This window comes from Gymnogyps californianus, chromosome 8 (genome assembly GCF_018139145.2).
Source record: "Gymnogyps californianus isolate 813 chromosome 8, ASM1813914v2, whole genome shotgun sequence".
Lineage (NCBI taxonomy): Eukaryota > Metazoa > Chordata > Aves > Accipitriformes > Cathartidae > Gymnogyps > Gymnogyps californianus.
The window spans coordinates 17,535,535-17,561,553 of NC_059478.1; the positions used below are offsets into that span (position 1 = coordinate 17,535,535).

Consider the following 26,019-nt stretch of genomic DNA (forward strand, 5'->3'; position numbering starts at 1 on the left):
TTCCAGGGTACATGGAAACAGTAGGAAGAAACTGTGTATGTAGTAGACATGTTCTACCTTGGCAGCATTTCTGAATGCTTCCTTACACAGAGTTTCTTAAAGCCTGGAAGTCCTTGTTTACTAATGACTTTTTTTTGTCCCCTTACTGTTACATATCTATTTGTCTAGTTTTTAAACAAACTTTGGAGGGAAAGTAATACTTCATGCACAATCCTTTATTTTGAGCATAACCTACTGGGCTGATTTTGAGATAATGTAAGGCTAAGTTTGAAATGTTTGTAGTATTTATAGGTAAGTTGCTGCTAATAAATAATAAAGTCTTGGATTAACATAGCTGCTAAGTAAAGAACTTTGCTTGCAGTGTTTCGTGAAACAGCAAAATCTGAATAAAATGGCAATAGGAAGAGGCAAAAATGTTTGCTATCAACTGCTAAATGTTAAGATTAGTATAATTTAGTCAATACCAATTAAATAAACCAACTTTTTTAGATCTGCACTGAAGCGTCTTCATGTGTAGATCCATTAATGACCATGTTCTTTGCTTTTTGGCTAGCTGCTTCTTGATTCTACTTCTGCAAAAGCTAAAAGAAACGTTACAAATTTGCAAATTCATCTTCCTGAAGATAGGGTGATGGTGTATGTGACATGCTGACCACAACCTCCCAACTGGTTAACATGTAAAAGGCACTGGTAAAGGAACAGAGTTCTTGGTGACTGCATGGTTACCATCTAATATATTGTAACTGTGGAAGTTTTGCATTAATTTATGTCCAATTTAAAGTTATAGTTTAAGGTAGGGGTGGGATGGGTGTGTGTGAAACAAAATTAAATGTCTTGGCATGGCCATCAATGTTGATTCCGCTTATTGAATGTTTTTTTTTCTCTCCAGTACTGCGTTTTTACAGAAGTTTACATCAGAAGAATTGCAGGTTCTCCATCTGAAGGATGGAACAAAATAATGAACAAATCCTACATTGAATATAAGTAACTGCAAACTAAGTCCATATTCTGGCCTTCTGATAAACACTATTTCATGTCTTTGGCCAGCAATCTGAGTGCATGTGTTCCTGTATCAGTGGAACCTGGAGGAGCTAATACTTTAATTCTATCCCGTGATATGATCCATCAGATGGTGATGGTACCAAGATGTGGCAACAGCGTGATCCATCCTAATCGCAGAGTTCCAGTGAAAGGTCTACTGTTCCATCAGTGTTTGCAAGCCAGGCTAGTAGCCAGGGACAGGGCAAACCTAGAACACCAGTGAGGAACATCAAAGAAGGCAAAGAGAGGGTTGCTATTACTGCCCAGGGTCTAAAGCTGAATCCTCTCCACTAAGGGGGCGGGGGGGAGACAGTTACTATGGCACAGGTGCAGCAGGCTGCTGCTGTGACACCTCTTGACTTTGTAGTGGAGGAAAGTTTGACCCTCAGATTTCATGTATTTCTCTCACCTGTTCCAGTGTGGTGACCTAGATCAGCTACATATCAGGACTCTGCATATAATTTCAGATGATTAATTTTATTTTAAAAAAAATTTGTTTATACTTTTAAAAACTTTCAACCCATTGCACTTTGTAATCTGAGTCCATTGATTAATTTTGGTCTTCCTCTTCTGAGCTCAAAATTTTTCATGCATCTTAAATATGGTGCAGCTTGCAGTGTAAAGGATAAATTTTGGCTGCTTTTATTACTCATCTAGGAATAGTAATGCTACAGTCAGTCTTCAAATCATATTATAAGAAGACTTGTTTGTAGTAAATTCAAGTTGTTGTGTTCCTGTTACTGAGTAAAACTGCACATACTGGAAATTGGTAGTATGGCATCCAAAACTGAACCAATGAGGCACATTTCTATTTAATTTACATTGTACATTTAATAGCAAAAGATGCCTTTTTTCTTAGCTTTCAAATAAGGTAAAATAACTAACTATAAATGAAATTACTGTATCGGATTTTTGGTTTGTTCTAACAAGCTACCTGCCTGATTCCTTTTATACCTAACCAGTGGATTTCTGTAGCATGGTAAGCTGAATTGTATATTGACTACTTCACAGTAGGTCCTAAACTTGTATTTGATGAACGCTTCAGAAGAGCAAACACAAAATCTGGAGCTTTGAGAACATTGTAACAAGACTTGTGTTGTAGACTTCTGCTCTATGCACACCATCTTAGATCTACTCACGTGCAGCTCTCTAACTTGAGTAACCAAATACGGGTTAGAATCAAAATATTGAACATAACTTATATTACTATATAAAATGCTGAATTCATACTTAAATTCCTCAGTGCAGCCATAACTTCACTCAGAGTTCACATACATGTAGATTAATTATTACTAACTTGCAATTTTAACTTCAGTAAATGTCAGTCATTTTCATGTTCATTCCCTAGAAAGTTACTGACAGCTACCCTTTAATCTTTTACACAACCTAGCAACACTTGAAGAACAGCTGGTGCATAATGAAAGGACACTCAGACTGCAGTATTTTTAGTTAGCCAATAGCTAATCCTGTGAAAAGTTGTGTGTATTTAGTGTCAGATTAGTGCTGCACTTCCTTTCCTCTTTATTGGCTGAGTTGCTTTACTGGGCACAAAGTTGTTAGATGCTTATGCCTTATGGCTTTATTGTTGAAGGCTGAAACTAGTGTGAAAACCTGAAATTTTGAGGATTGTCACAAAGGGGAAGTCACGATGTAAACTTCTTTCAGAGCTTTTAACATGCACTAGACTTAGACACTCTGCTTGCCTTCTCAGAAATTAGTGTCCCATTGCCATTTCTTCTTTCCATTAGTTGAAATCTTTCCACCTAGCATTTTCTTTCTTCCTCCATTTTCCTTCCATTCTTAAATCTCTACAGCATTCTTGTCGACTTCTAGCTTAGTAGGATTTTATCCTAAAATGCTTTTCCATTGTGCAGCCCTGACAGGCTGCAGCTTCTGTGAAGCAACTTTGTTACTCTTGTCAGTAAGTACACAAACTTGGTTGCCCTGACTTTGACACAAGAGAAATAAGGTCTGGTGAGCACTATACTCTGTCATTTGACCTTGCAGTTAATGTGCTTTGACTGATGTAACATAAATGGCATGAGTATACAGGTACTGCAAGATTTGTACTGTGGGTTACATACTCTCAGGCTGCACAAGGAGTGCTAGTACTTCATAGAAGTTGCCTTTGATTAGACACTGAAAAGTTAAGTGAAAGCAACTTTTGTGAAACATTTTTACTATTCAAGAGAGTATTCCACTTCAGTAGGTAGTACTGAAGTAAAGCAGTTACTGTATGTGGAAAATAATACATAGGAAGTTTGGACTGTTATGAGTTTCCATTAAGTAAAGTTGAAGGTTTAAGAAAAACTGACTAAGATAAATCTTGAACTAGTTGTTACTCATTTCAACATAAATCACATACTGGGGAAAAAAGGAGGAGGTTCTTTCTAGTTTGCCACTTTTTACTTTTAATTCAAACTGAATGGAATTAAATGATTTATAAACTGCTGAAGTTTTGCATTTCATGCACTACCCCTCTGTACATGCAGTCACTTTATATGTATTACACAGCAGCTGTCTCTGCTTCCTGTTGGATGTTGCAAGGCTTGTATGTGTTACCTAGATTACAGGAGTGGTACAAAAGATTAGAATTGACGTGCCTACCCACAAACTACACTGGCAGACCACAAGACACCTTTGGAGACAAAAGCAAGTGGTTTCCAGTCTTACAGACTTTGTGATTTAGGACTGAAGTGCTTAAGTTTAAATTGTATTTCAAGTGAAACTTCGTAAAGTTTGTCTGTGTCATACTGCTAGTTGATTTTTGTGTCTCTTTGAATGCTTTAATGAGTTTGTTTTGCTGTTAAATTTCAATTTCTTATTTATATTACTACAGTGTTTCAAATGTAGGTTTGTTTTAATCTTATGACAGTGTTCATATTAAAAGCTAAATTCTGCCTAATATGTATTCAAGTCCACAAAAGCAAGTAGCCTCTACAATTTGGGATTGCAGAGCATTATTCCATGAGGCTATGATTCTACTCTGTATTGGCCATCTGCGTTAGGGGACAGCTTTATGAAGGGGAGCAGCAAAATACAGAAATTTAGTGCTTCCTTCACTTAGCATACATTTTTTCCTTAGAAAGCAGGAATATGGATGTTGAAGATAGCTCTTTAAAATCCATTTTTAACAACATTTTCCTATACTTGAGGAATCCAGTAGTTGTTTTTAGCTCGGAAGAATACTCAGAGCTTAGCGATGCTTTTTTTTTTTCTTTTTGACAAATTATTTGGCATTTTTGACATAGAAAATATTCTTTATAATCCTGGCACCTTCTGCTCTTGATCTATATTCTTAGGTAAAAAAAAGTATTTCCAAATAAAAGGTTTCAGACCTCTATAGAGTCAAGGAGACTTGTGGAGGAGAGAAGGTGGTTTCTGGGAATTTATCTGCAATTTTTGTCTTAGATTTGAGTAGAGCTTTGAAAAAGACACTGGGATATTTCTTCCCTATATATCTTGCCATTCCCAGAGGATACAAAAAACTGACTGAATTAGGACTTGACTGAATTAATGCTAAAAGCATAATAAACACAAAGTTACCAGGGAAGATAACTGAAGCAAAATAGCAAGTTTTGAAATAAACTGACTTGTTTCTTTATGCCCTTCCTTTTGCTTCTCGTACTGTTCTAGCTGTTGTCTAGTCACCTTCAGCAGCCAGTGCAACTTGTGACTCTAAGGAGGAGGATCAGCTAATTCCTACTCACCTACTTTTGGTGTCTAGATAACATTAGTAAATTGAAATGGTTGGGGTTTTTTCATCCAAGGAATTTTGAATGGGAGGGGGTATAAAATATTCAAACTGTAAGTGGGAAGAAGATGGATAAGGGAGCATTTGTTCACTTCTCTTCCAGTGCAAGAATTAGGATCTTCAAATGAAACTGGAGGTGTGTTGAAAAAAAACACTAGAGGATATGATTTTTGCAAATTTAAAAGATTAAATTCCTTTAGATCCAAAATCGTTCCACATACTAAAATCCATGTCAATACAGATTGGAAAAAATAACTGCTTAAGTTCATGGGGGTAAAAAAAAAATAATCCCCGGAGATGCACAGATGTCACATGTATAATTGAAAAATGGGCTACTTGCTGGAGTTTGGGAAGAACATTCTGGGAAAGTACCACTACATATTTGCCTATTGTTAAGTTCTTTCCCAGGCATCTGCTCTTGACCAATGTCAGAGCCAGAATACAGAGCTAGTTTTCTCCTAGCTGTTCCTCTGTAATGAGATATACTCTTAAATAATTACTTGAAATATTTTGAGAGGAAGCAAGGATGAGATTGTTTTCTAATGTGCAAATGTTATACATGTGGTTTTGGTATTTGAATGAAAAAACAAAATCCTGATGTTAATGCGGCACGCTGTTCCAACAGTTAGAAAACCCTCTGCAAACTGCCCATGTTAACAATATTTCAGCACGGCTGATGGATAAGAACAAGATGACAGGTGACTGGAGCATTATTATTCCACCGAAATAATTTTTTGAGGCTTTTAAAAGGCTTTATAATAGTAAGTTTAAGTGAAATTCTGGTAATTAAATTCTTGCATATTGACAATGCAGAAAACGGGGGATTTTTTAAAGTATTTCCCATTTTCAGTATCTGAAAACTTGACAGCTATTCAAAGTAGTAACCATTAGTCTACTACTCTTGCATTCCCACATACATATAGTTTATCTAGGAATGGATCTGATATTATGTTTTAAGAACCTAATGCAGTCAGTAAGATTCTGATATAGTGTTATCTCATGGTCTGATCTTGCTCCTGGTGAGCTAACATTTTAAGATTGGCTTAATGAAACGAGATATAAAAGTTGGAGATTAAATACTATGCTTTTAAAAGATTTTGCTTGTGTAAATAAAATTCAAGACACTTTAAGTAATTACTTTGAGGATAAATAATGCATAAGTTATGACCAAAGGAGTAATTGATAATATGGCTGAATTAAGGATGCGTTTTGCAACTTGGGTTAGCTTTCTAGGCTTTCACTGCTGAAACTGAAATGGAGAAGGGAAAGTAAACCATAGCCATCAGTGTGAAGGATTAAAAACCACACCTATATAGGCCACATAATACAACACCTAAATAAAATTCAACGCACTGTAGTACCCAGGAGGAAAGTTTAAACCACACTAACAGTTCCTTTGGTCTTAAATACCATAAACTTGTATGGTAGGTAAGCTGTGTTTAAAAGCTGCAGAATTATTTTCTCCTTGGTTTTTTTTTATTATTAGCTAATAATCTTAAATCAGTATGGTACAGTGAGTGGTTCTGGTCCCCAGCACAGTTTAGTGCAGGTTGTCCCCTGAGGAGATGAGGGAATATCTTTACAAGCAGTTAAATGATGACTCCTGCATTGGCTGTAGATGAGCACAAAATTATGATGCTGCTTGTGACCCACTGGAGTAGCACAAGATGTGTTGGCTGCTTCTAGCAGCATTCCTAGCTGCTGTTTCTCTCACAATAATAGCACCTGGGCTTGATGATGGGATACCAGCAGGAAGCATTATTCCTTTCCTCTGTTAATTTTGTTACTAGGCTTCCTTTGAGTCAAATTCAATGCTTACCAAATCAAATGTTCTCTTATCTGAAGCACCACTAGACTACATTCAGAAGCAGCGTAAATAACTCTGAGCTTCATCCTGCTGTACTTGATCTGCTGGTGTCCAGCTACTTGGTTTGGATGTGCCTATGCTGTGTTGCAGTCATGACTGCAGTGTGGGCACATCATTAAGTAACTTTTAAAGCTATGATTGAGTTGTACGTAGCTTTGCATGATGGAGATAGGAGGATTAACTGGGGAAAGTGAATTCTAGTTCAAGTTCAACCTACTACAATTTTTTTTTAAAGTTCTCCTCTGAAGACATATTTATAGGGTGATGGCTAGCAGTGGATCAGATCATATGGGCAAATGAGAATGAGAGAAGATCAGATTTATCAGCATTCAGATATCTTGGAAACAGAAATAGGTAACATTTCTTTCATTAGAACTAAGGAAAGAACAGCAAGTCCAAAAAGGCCTAGTACTCTTCCTGTAAAATTTATAATTAGATACAATGCTCTTGCACTCAGTCTCTTGCTGACTTATTTTTTCCCCCCTTTCTTCTGGAAGGAGTGTACTATTTGCTTTCCATGTAGTACAGGCAGATGTATATTTGTCTCTTGGCAATTGTCACTTTACTTGCTTGCTTTCATAAAACCAGCTAATCTTTGTGGGATTTATTTCAGTCAATTTTTACATTGCTCTCACTAAAACTGTAATGTTTGTTAAAAATACTGTATTAACTCTTGCAAAGCACTTGTTTCTCAATACTGACTAGAGTCACATTAACACCTTCTGATAGTTTGTTTTACTAGACAAATGCTTTCAAAATATGTGGCACTCTATAAATGTTTTCTTACTTGATAAGAAATGTTGTCCCTGAAAGGAAATATGTTAGCCCTCAGATTTACAAAGTAAGCATTTCAACTTGTGGTGGAAGTTTATAGCACAATAAATCATGTGCTTTTCTTTTACCGTATCTTGCAAGCACAGTTGGACAAGAGACCATCAGATTTTTCCCTCCCCACAAGTAAAGTTCTTGCAAGGCTGCTGGACAGCTAAAAATGTAGTTGCTTTACTAGTACGTGTCAAAGTTACAGAGCCTCTGTGCTGGCAGAGTCTGATTTAAGTGGTTGTGGTCAGTCTGAGGAACCTGTGATGTGATAAGATAGCGTTTGTGAGGTCATGTGGTTTGCAAACACCCAATCTAGTGTAGCAGCTTTGTCTACACAGGATAGTTAAATATATACTGTATGCTTCAGAAAAGTGAATTGCTTTATTCCTTTAATTTAGCTTGTCCTTGAGAGTCAGAGATGTTATACTGGCTTGATAATACCAAGATTGTTACAGAGGTGTGAGACTGAACAGATTGGGAGTCTTAATTCTCCAATAACTTTCTCCAATTTAGTTACCCTGCCCTTAATAAAACAACTAGCCTTTAGAAACTGTCTGGCTTAACTAAGGAATCAACAGGCAGAACTGTTACTGCACAATGGAATCCCTGTATATTTTATGAACATCAGTTTTTCAATTCAGTTAATTTTGGATGGATGTTCATAGTGTAATTAACACAGACATGTTACACTTGCCCAAAAAGGTAGGATTGATTCCATAATGGTGCTACTCCATTCCACAAATCTTTGGCCACAAACTCCATCTTCATCTTTGCATCAGGTAAGGTCGATTCCTCTCCCTTCCCCCCAGTAACAACACCATCAACAAAATATCTTCCATCTTTGAGAGAGAAGGAAACCTCTAAATGTGAACAGTGTAACCAGGACAGTGATGTAGTCTGTCCTCAAATGGAATAGGTATGACTTTGTTCACTTCAATGAGGGCAACAGTTTTAGGTATGAATCTTAACTGTTTCACTGCCACTACTGACGGATTAGATTCAGTGATAAAATAAATGAAGATCGGTGATTGCTCTTTTTACAAACATTTCCGCTTTTTTTTTCTGACTGTATCCTACTGCATCAAAGCTCCAGATCTGTCTTGCTGAGCAATATACTAGTTCTTGATTGCAGCATTAGAGATGAATATAGCTAGCTATACTTAATTATACTAAGTCCCTGTTTGGAGTTTGTCTGGATTGCTAAAGCAAGTAAACTGATTACAGATAAAGTTTATCATGACAATAATGCTCTTCTCTTGAGTGTTGAAGCTGCATGACCTGTCTGCTGTACTAATTAGAGCTATGTCAGGGTCTATCCTATGTTTCTGCCTATAAATCAAGTTTTGGGGATTGAGGTTCTACTGGTTTTGAATTTATCTGAGTAGTTGTTCCTTGCAAAAAATTTTGTGTTAGCAGCCATATACAGGTGCCATCTATGTGAGAAACAAGCTCAGGAGAGGAATGCTATGTGTTAGCTTGTAATATGTCTCTCTAAGTTTATCTGAACGTAAGAGGGGCAAACAGTGGAAATTTCATGGAAACCCCTCCTAAAATTCTTTTATCATGCTCAGAATGGCATCCAGCACAGATGGAAGTAATTTCTGCAATCAGAGGCAAAAATAAATGTTACTTATTCCATTTAAAAATGCTGAGTTTAACTCCTGCTTTAAAAGGACAGAGTAAAAGTGCGAAATGATCATTTCCTGTAACTGTTGCCCATAATGGGTACATTTTCAGTCTCTGTATCAGCCAGTACATTCTAGTTAATGCTTGAGGTTTCAGTAACTTTTGTATTTATAGATGCATGCTCTAGGGAGAAGGAGCATTGAGATTTAGGTAGTTCCTTGGATATAATAATTGCAGTACATTCAGTGTGATCATGCTGCTGTTTTAAAATATTTTTGTTGCCATGTCTTCACTCCAAATAAACATTTTCATTAGAACTTCTTGTAGGAAGAGTTTCTGGGAACTTTCCTTCTACCTACCAACTAGCTATTTATAGAAACTTCCCAGGGCTAAGTCAGCTTAGAACTTTTTTTTGGAATTGCATACAATCTCACTACAACAAACTTGTCACATCTTAGAAAAATTCCCTCAATAGATAAAATCTGACTTGTAGTTACCAAAGACTAATTTCTTTTGAAAATAGTTTAAAAGTTGGGTACTTCCTTAGTGCTGTTGCTATTTCAATTGCATATTTGATACAGAACTTCAAAGTTGAATTTGATTACACGGCACTAGATCAAAACCAGATTCTTTAACCATATAGTGCAGTGATCAAAAAGTCATGACCTCCCATTGATCGCTTTATTGGTTTCCTGTTCTGATTCACTGGAAACCTTCTGGTCTGAACACTTGTTGCTAGTTTTAATCTTTGTCACGTTTACAATACAGCAGACTCATCTATGGTAAAACTGATACACAACATACATTTAACATCATATTTCCTTTTGGCTTTTTAACTGATGATGTTGAAAAAACACTTTTATAAAAACTTAAGTCAGGAAATGTAAGAGTACATTCAGAGCAATATGAAATAAATAGCAGGACAACTGGAGATAAGCTTTCTTTTAATGCATTAAAACTATTTCATAGATTTTTGTAAAGCATTTTGTATTACTGTGAGATTGAATATGACTTACAGAAGCTGGCAATTTAAAACAGAGGCCAAATATTTAAGTGCTATTAAAAAACCCAGAAGCCTGAAATGACTCGGTCTTGGAAATTTCTTGCTGCTCTTTTGCTTTTCATTTATGACACACTGCAGTGGTTTGAACTCTGTCCAGTGATACGGTCAGCAAAGTTCGTTTGAGATAAATGTTTCAGGTTGTATACCAGTGTGCTACTCTGGGTCATTCTTTTAAAAGTACGAGTTGCAAAAACAAAGGTAATTCTTTCCTTAAACAGGAGAATTAGTAGTTAATCACATACATGAGCTTGGATTCCAAAGTGTTAATGATGAGTGGGGCAGATTCATCTAATGTTGTAGTATGTCATGACTGTTGCTTTTAATTCCACTATAGATGACCAAAAATAAAAATCTCAGTCCAGAGGCTCTTTGGGTTTTTCTCTTTTTAAGAATAGCAGCCATATTGGTACAACCAAAAAAAGCAGCCTAGGTCTGTTCAGGTATATAATAGTGTCATTCACTGCTGTTCTGGTTTGGGCCCACAATAGGCTTATCAAGCCGGGAGTTTAATACTTGCTCTGACTTCTGATCAGCTTCTGTCGTTGCCAGTTTCAGGGTGTTTTGCTGCAATTGCTGTAACAAGTGGATAGAGCATACTGCAGCTGTGTTAGATTGAATTCAATTTATGAACTCCAGAAACAGTTGTACTGTTTTGAGGTAGTGCGGATCAAGAAGTTCAGACACATATGAGACCCTGGAGACAACTGAATATGGACAGATGCAGTTTTGCTACCATTAAGTTATGCTGCAAAACAGCCTTCTTTAAACCCTTCTGCCATACTGAAAGTAATAAACAAAATTAATTTTGTTTATCTGCTTCTTTCTGCTTGTCCTAAAAACCCTAACAAATCAAATGAACTTTTCTCCAAGATTCATTTTATTACACTTCAAAATAAGGAGCCAAATACTCCACCAAGTCCTCTAAGAATTTTTGTCAACTGTTTTTTTTAATCTTGGTATGAGCATTATAAAATTGTTTGGGGGGCAGACGAGGTAATGCTAGCAGGAAGCAAATACAGCTCTGAACTGATCCATACAAAGCAGAGTTAATTTTCTTTAGGAAACTATTCTATAGTGTATATTCTTTAGAAATACTATTTTATAGAAACCACTAAACTTGCACTATTCTACAATCATTAACTCTTATCAGGGTTCGTTGTTGTGCAGGTTTCCCGTTTTAGTCATGCTAAACTCAATCCCAAGTAAATGGCCAAATGCGCTAAGGTGGATCCCAGACAGTCTTGAGTATGCTGGAGTGCAGCTTGGCTCTTCCTACAGGATCCTACAGGGACTGGCTAACAACAATATTTCAAAGGTCATTGCTAGGCTCCCTAAAAATCAGCATTTTGTTTATCTGACTGAAACTTCTGGGTGAACATTTCTAGATGAGGAAATCAATTTCCACATTTAAAGGATATCAAAGACAAAACTATGTCTTAAAAAACCAAAAAAAGCCTCCATGATAAATGAAATGTCTAATAGTGATTTATCAACTACTAAGCAAAGGAAGCAATTTTGCAAACAGATTTTGAAATGCTCTCACTGCATGTTATTTGTAAGCATGATCAAGACATTTCCTGCTTTCTTAAGTCACAGTACCTAATGCACTGGATTTTTTTTAAACAGCAATTTCAGTTTGCTTGATTTTGCTTAACTAGTCTAATTTCTTAAATTAGACTCTGATTAGAATCTTGAGTACTGCCTTACAAATACCACTTTTGGGGGTGGGGGAAGGCAAAAGCAAAGACAAATCATAAAGCCCTGTAATGGTGATTCCAATCTGCTAAACCCCAAATTTATGCAAACTCCCACCCCAAACACTTCAGGCTCGCTTTAATGTTTGTAGTTTAGGTGAACTACAAGGGGAAAAAGTATTTTTGTTCATGTTAGTGTTGTAGTAAAACTTCCCTGAAATAGTTTTCCAGAGTTTTTTAATGCATTTTTGAAATGTATTCACTTTCCTCCTTACGTCCGTAACTCTTCAACAACCCATTAGAATGTGTAGAACAACTTGATTTCAACAAAATCTAGCTAATTTGCTGGGATTTTTTAAATTTTGACATGAAATTAAATCTTGGGGAAAGGAGCAGTAAAGAGCATAGTAACACTTCCTATTTGCGAATATAATTGTCTATTGTATCGATTTCAAAATTAGTTAGATCTTAAGCTGAAGCAGAACATGTTTAGGAAATCTGAGAAGACTCAAAGTTGTTCTGGAAGAGTTTTAATCTTAATATTTTAAATTAAGAAGAAAAAGAAGACAACTGTGTGAAACCAATAAATGAAAATGTAACCTATTTCCTGAATTTCTCTACTAAGCATATCTCTGATTGTTGCAGATCTCTTCCATGTCTGCCTCACAGTGAAAGGAAAAGATGGTTCATTGTGATTCCCCCCCCCCATTGTTTTTTTTTTTATGTATTCCTTGCATATCTTTTTGAGGTCTACAAAACGTATTCTAATTCAGTTTTTAAATCTCTGGAGGTAGATATGGCATTGGAGAATCCAAAATGGCTTCGGTAAGAGATGTGGGGATGGCCATCTCTGCAGCTTTTCGTATGGATTTCAGGGAAGAGAAGCCCGTACAGTCCCTCTCAGCTGTTATCTTTTAAACAGTGAGTCCGTGGTATTAGGGCCTCTTCCTCAGGAGGGACAACAGTGATCCGGTAACGGGAGCAACCAGAGTAAATGGGAGTTCCTGGATTCAGCATCTGTTTGGTCTGGTTGGCTTGGGCTTCTTGAATCATCAGTAATTTCCAAGAATGACCCTTGTCTGGCATTGCTCATGGCTGTTATTTACAAGTTAATAATCCTAATTATGGCTGCATTTATAGCTATGGCTTTAGAAAAAAACCCTTAACGTTAACTGAAGTGAAACAGGAAATTCACTGACACTGAAATAAAAGCCACAACTTTGAGCTTTGTTCTAATAGTTACAATGATAACACTTTTCTAATTTAACATATATTTTTCAAATTTATTTTTAAATTTGTTAGAGAATGTGTCACTGTTTCTAAATGAAGAATGTTGTTGTATTATATGCAGTATGTGTTGTTGACTTATTTTACGCATAATCTTATTTTACACGTAATCTTGAGAGCTATACAAGTTGTCAGGAAGCTCTCAAAAGACCATCCTCTGTCTTTTGCATATGATCCACATGTTTGGGTAAAAAGTGCCTCATGCTTGAGGAAAACGAAGAATGTCTTTAAAGTTGGTTTGGTTTTGCATTAAACTTTTTCTTTACTGCAGGATATATTAAACCATACTTAAGCTTTTTTTTAAATCTCAGACTTTTCAAAGATCAATAAGCAATGGCTTTGATTAAAATGTTTTGATACAGTTCTGTCACAATGCATGCCTAGCAGTCCCTTTCATATAAGGAAGCTGATTCTGTTGGGGAACTTTAGAAACCCCATTTGCATTGTAGCTGTACAGCCATTAAACTTGCTAAGAATTGTTTTAGGTGATGGATTGCTAATATTAGTTTCTGCAACTATTCGTTTAGCTCATGATGTCTCCATTTGTGCAGTGTTCATGTTGCGATGGTTTCAGTATGAATGTGGCTCACTGTGGAAGTACAACTGTATATTTTAAAATGGGCTTCAGAGAGCATAAGATATCTAAGGAGTTGCTTGTGTTCATGGAAGTGAAAAAGTAGCATGAAAAGGCCTGCAACCTTAACATTGTTCATTCTTTTTGTGTGCATGTGCAGAAATGCTTCTGCATTTTAGTACCTACTGGACATAATATTTGTCTGGACTGATATTTGTCTCCCAAATGACAACGTATTTTCCATTCATTCAGTCTGAGATGCTGCGACTGCTTCATTTTCTGAGATAAGCATTTTTTCCAAAAGAAGTTACTGGGAGTTTTTTTAAAGAAGTGATAGTGTACTAGTGTATGCCTTACACTGGAGTGATCTCTTCACAATGGGAGAGGTGTAAGTAGCAGTCAACTGTTAAGTATGATAAGGGATCCCATTAGATGCTGTGGACTGTTGGTCTCAGGAATTTTTAAGAACTCCAATTAAATTGCTTTTATTCATGTTAAATGTGATTATACTTTAATAGATCATAACTGATATTTTAAATTGATTTGTAATTAGGTTTTGACTTCTAAATCTCTCTTTTCATGTTGCCAAGTTGACAATGTTTTTCTGAATTATAGGACAGGTATTTGAAAATGCTTATGACTTATTTCTCTTCAGCTAAACGTGGTTAGATCATACTTTCAGCAACATTCTAGTTTTCTTTTGAATCATGTTTGGTTTTTAAGCAGGAAATCTTACTGAGACTTCCTACTGTTACTAAGGTGGAGACAAATAAAGAGGGAACTCTGATTTTTAGATTTCTCTTGCTATAAGTAAAAACACTGACAATTCAGTATCTTTATTCTTTAAATAAAAATTTAACATACTGCCTTCTGCCAAAACCAATTTCATTTACCCAAGGCAGTGGTCATATTTTTATCATATTTTGATCTCACTTGTGTATTGCTTGCTTATCCTACTGTAAGTAGATAGAATATTTATTGGCAAGCTTTGTTAAAACTCTTCTTTACTACTTCAGAATTGAGTAAATTTCAATAATTAGTTACTGAAGCCTTTTAAAGGGAGCAGAAAGTACCATTTTAGTGTGACTTCTTTCCACCACTGAATTCCTAGCTTTAAAAAAAACTCACAGGTTACAACAAAAAAATGTATCCCAGAGCTTAAGTAGAACTCTCTTTCACGAAGTCCCACTTGAAAATTTGACCTATGTTCTCTATGTAAAAAACAAAGGGGCTTAGAAATATAACTTGCTTGCAACTGACTAGCACCCTTCAAACTATTCTATGATTCAACATGGAAGAACTTTTGAATTGTACTAAAACTTCTAAATTTCTCTTTACTGTCTCTCCTTCATGCCTGGCTTGATGAGGCAGTCAGCATCAGGTAAGAAAGTTTATTCTGAGGTTCAAGGATCTGATTGTTAGCTCTTCTGAATTTGTGAAAGTACACTGTTACCTGTTAAGAGTATGTACAATTCAAGTCTTTTCATGTGTTGACCAGCAGGACATACAGTTTGTCTTTAAAATGCTGAATTCTTTAGGCACAAGAAGGTATATAAATGCAAACATTATTATTAAGATTCTGTTCTTGATTCAGCTGGCTTTTGAAGGGATAATGATGACATGCATTTTGGTCACATAATGTTATTAACCCTTTGAAATGTCCTAAAGACCACGTGAATGTGCTGTAGTGAAAACTGGGTTGAATCTGCAGTCATCTAGACAATATGCCCTGGATTTGAGAATTAAAAGCAAAACATGTGGGTTTACCAGACCTGGTTTTTTTACAGATGTGATCAGATTTGAGATTCTTGCAAAACTGAAGCAGTAAGAAACAGCCAGGGTTCATCTGAATGTCACTTGTTGGGGTGACAGAGGTCTAGTTCCCCTCACATGAAGGAGGGCCAGACCCAAAACTGAAAGGCTTTAACCAATATTGGCTCTTTGTACAAAAGAGAACAGAAGTGACAGACCCTGGGGTCTAAGTCCATACTCTGCTCAGCATGGCTGCAGGAAAAAGGGCTGTTCTTTTTTCTTTGGGTGGAATGATAAGGATAGAGTAGAACTAGGTTTGGGATGGGGTGGGGAAGTGTTTGGGTTTGGTCCACGTGCACGCTCCCCCCCGCCCCCGCCCCGAGTCCTTAGTAGGATTTCCCATTATCTTGATATGCTTGGCTACGTGAATAACAAGATCTTGGCATAATGCTTTACTTCCTACTTTAAGCTCTTTTTCCATGTTCAAATAAAACACTGATGGCAAGAATCTCAAGAATTCTCTCTTAAAAAGGTGACAGATGAGCTTCAAAGTGAATAAGGTAATTCATCAATTGCAAAATCTAAGCCATACCTACACGATGGCAAACACAGAATTGGTAGTTACAAATCAGGAAAGATATATTTGAGTTGTCGCTGAGAGTCCTCTGACATCACTGGCTTAGTGTGCAGCAGCAGCCACAACAGGCAAGACAATGTTGGGCATCAATAGGAAGTATATTAAAAACAAAATAAAGGGGTTTATATTACCACTACAAAACCTTGGTGCAGGGCTGCTCTCTACACCTCAAGATGGATGTAGAGAGTTTAAAGAAGGTCTGTAGGGAAGTCAAAGGGCAACTAAAATGTTCAGTGGTCTTGAGCACTGCCTGTTCCTGAGAGGCTAAAAAGGCTTGGGACTCATCTGTTTTAGAGAGAAGACTGAGGGAGGCATGACAATATAAGTTTCAGAATCATCACTGCGGAACTGCTTTTCACCACTTGTTCCTACATTACTAGAATTCAGGGGCAATTCCTGAAACAAGTAGGAGATCAGTTTAAAACAAATAAAGGAATTTCTGGAACTTACTGCCACAGCAAGCTGTGGAGGTAGACAGCAAATAAAATTTAAAAAAAAAAAAAATCATCAGTCATGGACAACTGGTCTATAAATGGATGCTGAAACAGCTAGGAAGACATGCACTCTCATATCTGCTACAGCAGTTTCTGGACAAGTGATTGGGGGCTTGGGAATATGAAGGGAGTGGATTGCGAAAATTGGTCAGTCACATGCTTTCCCTTAAAAACAAAACAACATGGAAGTCCTATTGTCACTATTGGAGACAGAATATTAGGCTGATGGACCATTGCCCTGAGCCAGTAGGACACTTACGTTCCCAACTTGAAAAAAGATACTGCTTTTTCTATTAGAAGTGCAGAGCCTCACTTGCTAGACTGTAAAGTTACGTGAGACTACAAAACTTTTCATTTTCAGAAACCTCTATTTTAGAGCCTTAAGCTGGCATTAGCCACTGGTATCTAATTGCATTGGAGCGCATGCTGTCTACAAGTTGTTCTAGATGCTTTGAGAAGCCTTACAAAGCCTTTCTGCTGCAACAGAAATTGCAGATAATCAGGCTCCTTCAGAAATGCTCCTGCACAAATATTAGGTTGGGGTGCCCTTGAAGTATCTTCAACTCTGAAACTACACAAAACTGAAAATAGTGCACAGCTGTTCCCAACCTATTCTGTCAGATACTTTTAATTTCTTGAAGATTAGTTGCTTTCATCAATGTTCATGTTTAAAAAAAATTTAAGATGCAAATCAGATTCTACCTTCAATTGAAAACCAACTTGTTTTAAGTATTTTCAAGATTGAAGTGGCAGATTTCTAATTGTAAAATAAAAGGAACTTTCTGTTGAAGACTAGATTTTGTGATAAATTAATGTACTGACATTTAATGTAAAGGCATTTGGATTCAGATGACAGCATTTACATTATTAAGCGCAGTAATTTTGGCAGGTACAAAGTATTTCAATTTCTCAAACTCTAAATGGCTGCTGTAAGAACAGTAATATGCATCCCACTGCCCATGCTTTTCACACATCTCACTGAATTGTAATCCATCTTTCAGGTTGGAAGGGTCCCTGGGAGGCCCCTAGTCCAACTGCCTGCTCAAAACAGGATCAACACTGAATTCAAAGCAGGTTGCTTAGGGCTTTGTCAGTTGGGTGTTGAAACCCACAGAGGATGGGGAGTCCACAGTCCCTGAACAACCTGTTCTAATTCTTAACTAGCCTTGTAGCAATTATTTTCCCTTCATATTCAAACACAGCCTTGTGTTCTGTGTTATCATCAATGTCTCTTCTCCCACTGTGCATTTCAGTAAAGAACCCGTTCTCTGTTACCTTAAGGCATAAGCTTTTGCCCCTTAACTGTCTTGGTGCCTTTCCACTGAATCTACTCATGAATATCTTGTACTGAGGAAGGAGTGAGGTAGCAAGGGCAGAATAGGACAGATGCAGTCTAACAAGTGCCAGGTAAGAATCGGTTCCCATGATGTACTGGCTATGCCCTTGTCAATACAGCCTAGTATGCTGTTAGCCTTCGTCACTGCTCAGGGACACTGCTAATTCATGTTTAGCCTCCTGTGTGTCAGGACTCCCACGTCCTCCTCAGCAGTGTTACTGTCCAGCCTGTCAATCCCCATAATACAAACAAATTCTGTGCTACAGTGTTTCTCTGTGCTTCTGGCTGAGACGGCCATTTTTCAAGCGGACAGAGAAGTTACGGAACTATACGACCATCAATAGACTTGTGGCATATATACTCTACAGTACATTCATGTTTCTTCCTAGCAGTCTGGTTTCCCTTGGAAGTGAGGAGTACTTGAGAAAAAGGGCAGGCAAATGTAAAGCTGCAGGTCAAAAGAAGTGTTTCTGGAAGGTCACAGATTGTGCGTCCTTTCATTAGAATAACAAAAGATAACAACACACTGTTTTCCCAGACTCGCTTTAGGAATTGGCAAAGGCTGTGTCTATTCATGATTTTTTCACCAACAGCATTTTCCACAGACTCTCATTTGGTGTTTGGAAAGGCTGCTACCTAAAACTATGAAGCCATGATTTTGTCATGTTACCTAAATACATTCATCTAAAGGTATCATGTGTTGAAGTCTTCAGGAAAACAGTTGAGGTCATTGGCTTGGTTTTCTGAATGTTCAAAACAACTAACACTGAGGATCAGCTTTATAATTTCAGGTGAACCAGTGGCTTAACTGTGCAGACCTAAAAGCATATAATTTCTTGCTCTAATATGAAATTTGTAGTCACTTGTACAGCGGAGCTTTTTTCCTGTGGTGAGGGTGGAGAGAAATTGTTGGGTTTTGTTTTGTTTTTCGGTGTTTTATTTTCTTAGTGACTAAAATTGATAGCTGTTTTGGAAGCTTCATGTGGCAACTAATGTGATCGTATTCCAGGATATTTTTAGGGATAATATTTCTAAGTAACACAAGAATCTCTGTATCAGGCTTTCTGTATCTAGGTATATAAGCTGGTAAAAACTATTTATTCCAGATACATGTTACTGTCCAGTATCTAATATTTGGTATAAGCTGATTTTGCTTACATCATGAATTATGCTGTGCAAGTGTGGAGCTTTTTGTTTTGCTTGCCTTTACACAAGCAATTTCCTCATGAAACAACTGCAGCCTATGCGTATGTGAAGAAAATGCAAAAAACTAACATTAGTACATGTAGTTACAACTGAGGTTTAGATCTACAGCATGTACCCATATTCCTAACAGGGATGTTTTGATAGACGTTAAAAGCTAGAACTTTTACATGCTGTTAACACCTGATTTGATGGCTTCTAGCATGATTATGACTCTTGTGATCTTTTTTCAACCCCTTTATTCTCATCTTTTGCACAAGCCCATGGTAAGTACAGAGATTCTTTCTTCCCCAAATGGACTGGTAAAATCTTCTATTGGTGTCAGCAGCAAGGACCTACATGCACTTTTTACTTATCGAAATGGATATTGCTTCAGATTTCTGAGAAGTCAAGTAGATTTGTGTAAAGAAGCTCTTCAGGCTTTTTCTTCTCTTTTCCAGGTCTCTGTTACTGTGAAACGTGGCTTACAAAATAGCACTTCGTGCATCTTCCTTTTTAAGCTTCCAGAGTGACATTAGGAAGTTTCTGTAATGCATTTTTAGTGTTTTTCTGCATCCTTAGGATTTTTAATCTTAATACTCTTAAGATGGCCAAACTGACCCTGAGGTAGTTGCTACTAAAAACTAGCGAAAGTGAAATTCTAAAAAAAATAACCTCAGGAATGTGTTCCATGAGTTGCAGTTATTTTCACTAAATTAATAGGGGACTTGCCAGACTTCAGAGCTTTAGGTTTTACTTTTGAATAGCTTGAATGCATGGTTGTAATAGTTTATCCCTCCACAGTGCATTTTGAATTAAAATGTTATCGTATCTGTCCATGGTCTGACAATCACTTTTGTCTTGTTTGATGGTCTCTTAAAATTGAAACTACAATCTATTTATGCTGTACAAAGAGAAGTTTCTCTCATACTTCTTGACCTGAAATCTCATTGGGTCTGAACTAATCATGAAAAGACACTCGATCTTGCAGTGTAGACAGAACTAAGTATATTCTCTAGTTTTTTTTCCTGTGGCTATGTGAAACTGGCAATACTCACTTGGGACCCTGCTCTTTGGGTTTGGGGGAGGGCTTTTCTCAAGTGAGAAGTTAAGTGGTAAGGGAAAGAATGGAGCTCTAAAAGGAAGATGTGAAGGCCAAAAGTGCTTTCAAAACAAATAAGCCACTCTAGAAAACTATAAACCATCCTTGTGGGGATAGTAAAGATGCAGTAAATATACTGCAGGAATCTGTCATTAGTGATTCTAGGTACCTTGATTATTAAGACTTAAAACTGAAATACTCTGGGGTGGAAGGAGAATTTTGGAAAATTCCAAGTACTATTTAAGATGTTCTTTCAAGGTCTCTGCTTAGGCAGCCAGAAGTGAGAAGTCACTTTGTTCTGATTCCAGCTGAGTTTCGAAGTGATCATCAAATGTGCTACTTCTAGATCTAGCATTTAATTTAATCCAGTAAGAGTTCAATGAGACATTTCTTGGAAATGTGGGGTTCTTTTACTGCTGGACTCTTCAGCTCTGATTAACTGTTAACTTCCGCTTTTTCTAACAGATCAAATGTCTAAAAGGCCAGAGAGACTTCTCAGACCAACCTACTTTTGATGGGATTCACATTGTCAACCATTTCACAGGAGATGATGAATCATTTCATTCTTCTGATGAAGATTTTATAACTAACTCCATACAGGAGAGTGGGGTGAACTTTCATCTACACAGGAGGACTGGTCAGATGGCTTTGGATCACACAGTTGTAGACAGTAGTGACAGTGATACTGAGGAAAGTGCCCTTCAGACTGGGAATTCAGACAAGATGGTTTCCAAGCAGAGAATAATGGAATCTTACTCTACTACTGTGTGATTATCACTGTGACTAACATTGAAGACTTTCATATTTCTTTAAGGGTGAAATTGTCAGATAACTGAAACTATCCAGCAGTTGGTTTAGGTAACTATTGGATCTGGTCTGGCCTGTGACAAATACATACATGTACTGTCTATCTTCCTTCTCTTTGCCAAATCTTGCTAATGACATACCATTGCCATAAAACAGGCTGGGAAGAAGTTGATGGATGACCATTCTGACAGTATTACTGAATGTTCCTTGGTTTAGAAACTGCAAATATATCATTTCTTTAATGCATAAGAACCATTTTTGCTGTTCACAAACACAGGAATTATTTTCCTCAAAAGAAACTGCTCTTGTGCAATATTTTATGCTCTGAACAAATGTGTTTTACATTGTTATCCATTTGTGATCAAGATGGACCCTAGTAAACCATCTGATCATGACACACATATATATATATAATTATCTTATGCTTCTCAATTACTTTTGTTTTTACTAAAGTTATTGGATGCCCACAGACGGCTTAAAAGAGGAGCCTTTATCTGTACTACTTCATATATGCAAATAACGGCCACTAATGTCATAAAGGTGTTTTTCACCATTTTCACTTAAATCTATGTGTATCTGCTTTTGATGTTGCTAAGTAATACCTGGTCTGACTATATTAATTACGATAATGTTTATTTTGTACATATTTATATATCTACACCAAGCTGAAAGTGTACATTACACCATTTTATATGAGGAATGTAAATGTTGCAATATTACTGTCTCTGGTATTCTAACAGGAAAATGAATTCTGTATATACACACTAGAAATGAATTACTAAATAAAGGCAAAACACTAACTTTTACATTAAGTTTCAGCCTAGCTACACTAACAGGTTCATGTCGGAATTGCTTGTTCAAAACACTATTGACTGAAATCTTTTACCTTCATATATATGTAATGAAAATAAATTTTTCATGATTTAACAAAGTTGCAGCATTTATTGTTTAGTCACTCCTAAGCTACAGCCATTGGTTACCGCATAGTTACTTGCTGGCTCTAGATTAGAGTGGTAGTCCAAATAAGGTGAAAAATTATTCATGTCTTACAGTTAGTTCTAATAAAGGCATGGTCAGTGCAGTAAAAATATGTAAGTTCAGTCGTCTTACAGTTATATATTGCAGAGCTATCTAGGAAATAAGCTATTGGTCGTGTCACCAAATAGCTGTGATTCACCAAAGCAGTAAGAGCTGAGCTGAGCATTCTGCTTTCACACTCTCCTGAAAACTGAGATCCAGTAAAATGGCCCTAGCTTCCTGAACAGAACAAGATGTTCTACTACGAACACTCACTTGCCCTCTCAAGCACATTCTAGTCAAGAATATTCTTAATAGCAGCTATTATTGCCATCTTACATAATTAAACAATCCTTAAGACTTCTTTTCTAGCAATGTTTGCAACTGTTCTATTAATAAAAAGAAGCCATCCACAAGCTGGTACTGATAGCACATATGTTAACTGTCTTGCTACCCATGAGAAGCAGTGTAGTTGTTTAAAATTGCAAAAGTGTGGAAGCGTACTGCTGAACACATCTGCTAGTCCTGTTAGGCATTTCCTTTACTTTTATTTTGAATGTGTCCTCAGAAAGAAACAGCACAACTGAGGAGACAACAGATGTTCAACGAATGACAGGGAAGGCTGCATGGAAGAAGCACATTCTGGGCCTCTCAACAGTATTATCTGCCCAGGTGCAATCTAATTTAAATCTTAAAGCAGGTGGGTGACAAATTCCAAGTTACCGACTTCTGCAGCTCCTAACTTGCTTCAGTATTTCTGCAAAATTTCCCCACATCCTACCAGTGAATATGTAGTTCCCAGTATAGCCTGTGGAAATTGCCATCTCTGAGGCTGATTAGCTGACTGATTTTGATCCCTGTTGGAAATATCATGTATGCAAAACCAAATCAGGAGCACTTCTGTTCGCTAACAAGTAACAGTTGCCTTTTTTTCCTTCCAATGAGCATCTGGTAACTTATGTTTGCACCTGGATAACTGTTGCCCAAGAGGATAGGTGACAAATGTCTTTTTGCCTGTCATCAATACCAGCTGCAAGTCTCTCTGAAAGGTAATGTTCTGTAATAAGTGGCAGGAGCAAAATTCAGTTGGAGAGCCATAAAAATCCTGTCTGTTTGAACAGTGAAGTGTTATGATTTTGCAATAACTGCCTTACTGTTCAAGGGATAGCAAATAAGATTAGTTGGCAAGGGTTATTTCCTGAACTTTTGTGGTTTTAAAGTATACTAATAGAATAAATACTGATACTGAATAACAGCATAAATAAAAATATCAAGGGAAAAGCAAAAGTCCTTATCCAACTAACTGCATCTCTTCTAGTGATGAAGGTGAATCACTAGACATGCTGCAGTTTCAGAAGACTTAGTTATGCACGGAATATCCTAGGAAGACAACCCAAGAGATGCTGTTCAGAATCATCCTGCTTTTTCTGCAACTATTCTGCCAAAAAATGACACTAATATCTTTGCCTACATGTATTATAATTTGAATATGCACCAGAATAATGTCAAATCATCAACAGCATAGATAATATATTTACTAACATGTCAATAAATAAAGCATACTAATTATACTACACACCATGACCTTGCTTGCATGATCTTCTAACAAACATTGCTCTTCTCTTAGATTTGCTCTTACATGCAGGCTCTAAAAGCTTAATGTGAATGCTAAAAGCATAAGGTAAAAAAAGCACATAAACATGAAAACTGAAGATTCTTGAATATGCAAGTGCTGCAGCTAAGAAGACAGACAGGTGAAATAGGGAAGGGGGATGCCCTGCTATATACAGTTTCCATGTAAATTACGTTTTATGTTCGGTAGTGAAAATGGTTCTGCTTTCCCAGTCTGATAATCAAATGTCTTCACTAGCTAGAGAAGCCTCAATATTTACATTTTCTTATTTCTCCAGGCTAAGGGAGTGAATATTTTAGGTCCTAACAGCATTTATGATTAGACCTCTTTTTACTTAAGTCATTTAATTTCACATATTAGAAGTTTGTAACATTTGTGAAAAATTGGGAGCATGACTAGTTGGGAGAAAGTACATCTGTGAAGTTAAGAAGCATGTATTACATTCATGGCTCAACAACTATTGGTTCAGGTTGGTCACTTTTTTTGACAAAATGCAGGCCTCATCTACATACACAACGTAGTATTTTCCACTAAATTCAATTTTCAACTGTATGTGCAATTTCCTATATTATTTTAACTAAAATAAATTGCTAGAAAAGTGATTAAAAGAAGTATCCACATAGGGGTTTGCATAAATTTAACAAAATCGCTTTGTAAATCTTGTACTATTGAACTTAATCAGGACTCAGCCCTTTCGTGGAGCTGCAACACGGAAGGAATTGCATGTTTCTCTGGGGTTTTTAATGTAATCACTGTTCTATATCAGAGACTATGCTAGTGACTTAGTGAAACTTGATGCTCATACATCATTTATATTTTAAGCTAGAATGACCTAAAGATATATTAGCATAAAAAGATCCACATTTTAGACTGGATATGCTGCTAATTCCCTTACCTGTAGAGGCTCCAAATAATGTAACTAATTTTGGGGGAAAGTAGAGGATAACGCAAATCCCCAGGAAAGCCATTAAGCTAGTCCTGGAGACTAAAATAAAAAATCAACCTATAAATAGAGGTTAGTACAATCTAAGTGGAAACTACAGTGTTATGTTTCATTATGCACCAGCTACTGACTCTATGTGTATTGAGAGCGAAGAGGAACTAACGGATTACTGGATTTAATGAAGTTCATTTTAATTCTGTGAAATACTTTTATCAGTATAATTGCACCAATATATTTTTTTTTAATTCTCTGAGGGCTTTGGTTGGTGGGGTTTTTTTTTCAAACTAGCTCAAGACATAAGAAAAATCAGTGAAATACATTTACGCCGTAGCCTGTAGAACCAGAGATTCTGAATGATGGAATGAAAAGTACAGAGTTAATTGACTTGCAACATAACCTCTATACAGCGTGAAGTTTCAGCTCCAGAGTGGAGAAAACACGCTAACATATGCATGCCTACACATACATGGACACTGATTGACTAAGATACAACTGCTAGACCCGAGACACAACAGCTTAACAGCCTCCCTTTCCAGGAATTAATATGTCATTTCACAATTATGAAAAACAAAAGCAATGTGGCATACTCTTAGAATTGTATACTGTTGCATAAGTGACTGCATAAGTGACTAGCATCCCGCTATGAGAACTAAAATTCCTGAGACCATTTTGCATAGTCTACGTTCTGTAACCCATTGATTCAACTTTCTTCTATTCATAATGGAGGTAATTTCTGGGTCCACTCCTTCCCAAAGCTGGAATCCCTCTTTTCATACCAGCCTTCAACACCACAGCCTACTGTCACTTTCCCTCTCCAGTTCATGCTCACAGTGATCATTACTTTTCTAATCTGCTCTGAGAGCAGTAGAAGCTACTTCAGTTTCCCCAGCGATCAAAAAAATTGCTATCAAAACCACTGATTAATGTCTCACATATTTACAGCATATGTTTATGCCACAAGGAGAAACATAAAGAAGGTAGTGACAAGATGCTGGGGGAAAAAAATAAACAATAAGCAGGATATGTTAAAAATAATTAAATATTTACAAAAAAGTTATAAAAAAAATAAAGACACACTTCCCAACAGAATGCACAGTGCTACAAGTTCTAGCAGCTTCTCATAGTGAAAGTGTTCTGGATAGCTGTGATCTCGGGTTTTATCACTTTAAAGTGTGTATGTTACTCACGAGTTCCCCACGGAATCACCCTCTTCACTGCCTTCTCCCAATCCTGACTTCTACACATAAGAAATTGCTTCTCCTCCCCTAGGTACCAAGCAGCTAACCTGTCAAATCCTGTTCTTCAAATCCTTCCTCCTGTTACAAAGTGTCTCATCACTTCTGAACGTGAAGATCTCATCTGCATCCCGTTACCTTTGGTGCCTTATC

The 26,019-nt window shown here is 36.9% G+C and overlaps 1 protein-coding gene across 3 annotated transcripts in view; it reads left to right on the forward strand.

The window, feature by feature from the left end:
• Positions 1 to 21,950, forward strand: part of EVI5 (ecotropic viral integration site 5) — an 88,542-nt gene extending 66,592 nt beyond the window's left edge. For all 3 annotated transcript variants that reach the window (XM_050901215.1, XM_050901216.1, XM_050901217.1), the window contains one exon: positions 20,697 to 21,950. In XM_050901215.1, coding sequence (XP_050757172.1) covers positions 20,697 to 21,002 — 306 coding nt within the window. In that variant the 3' untranslated portion in view covers positions 21,003 to 21,950. The remainder of the gene's footprint in view (positions 1 to 20,696) is intronic.
• The last annotated feature ends 4,069 nt before the right edge of the window (positions 21,951 to 26,019 follow it).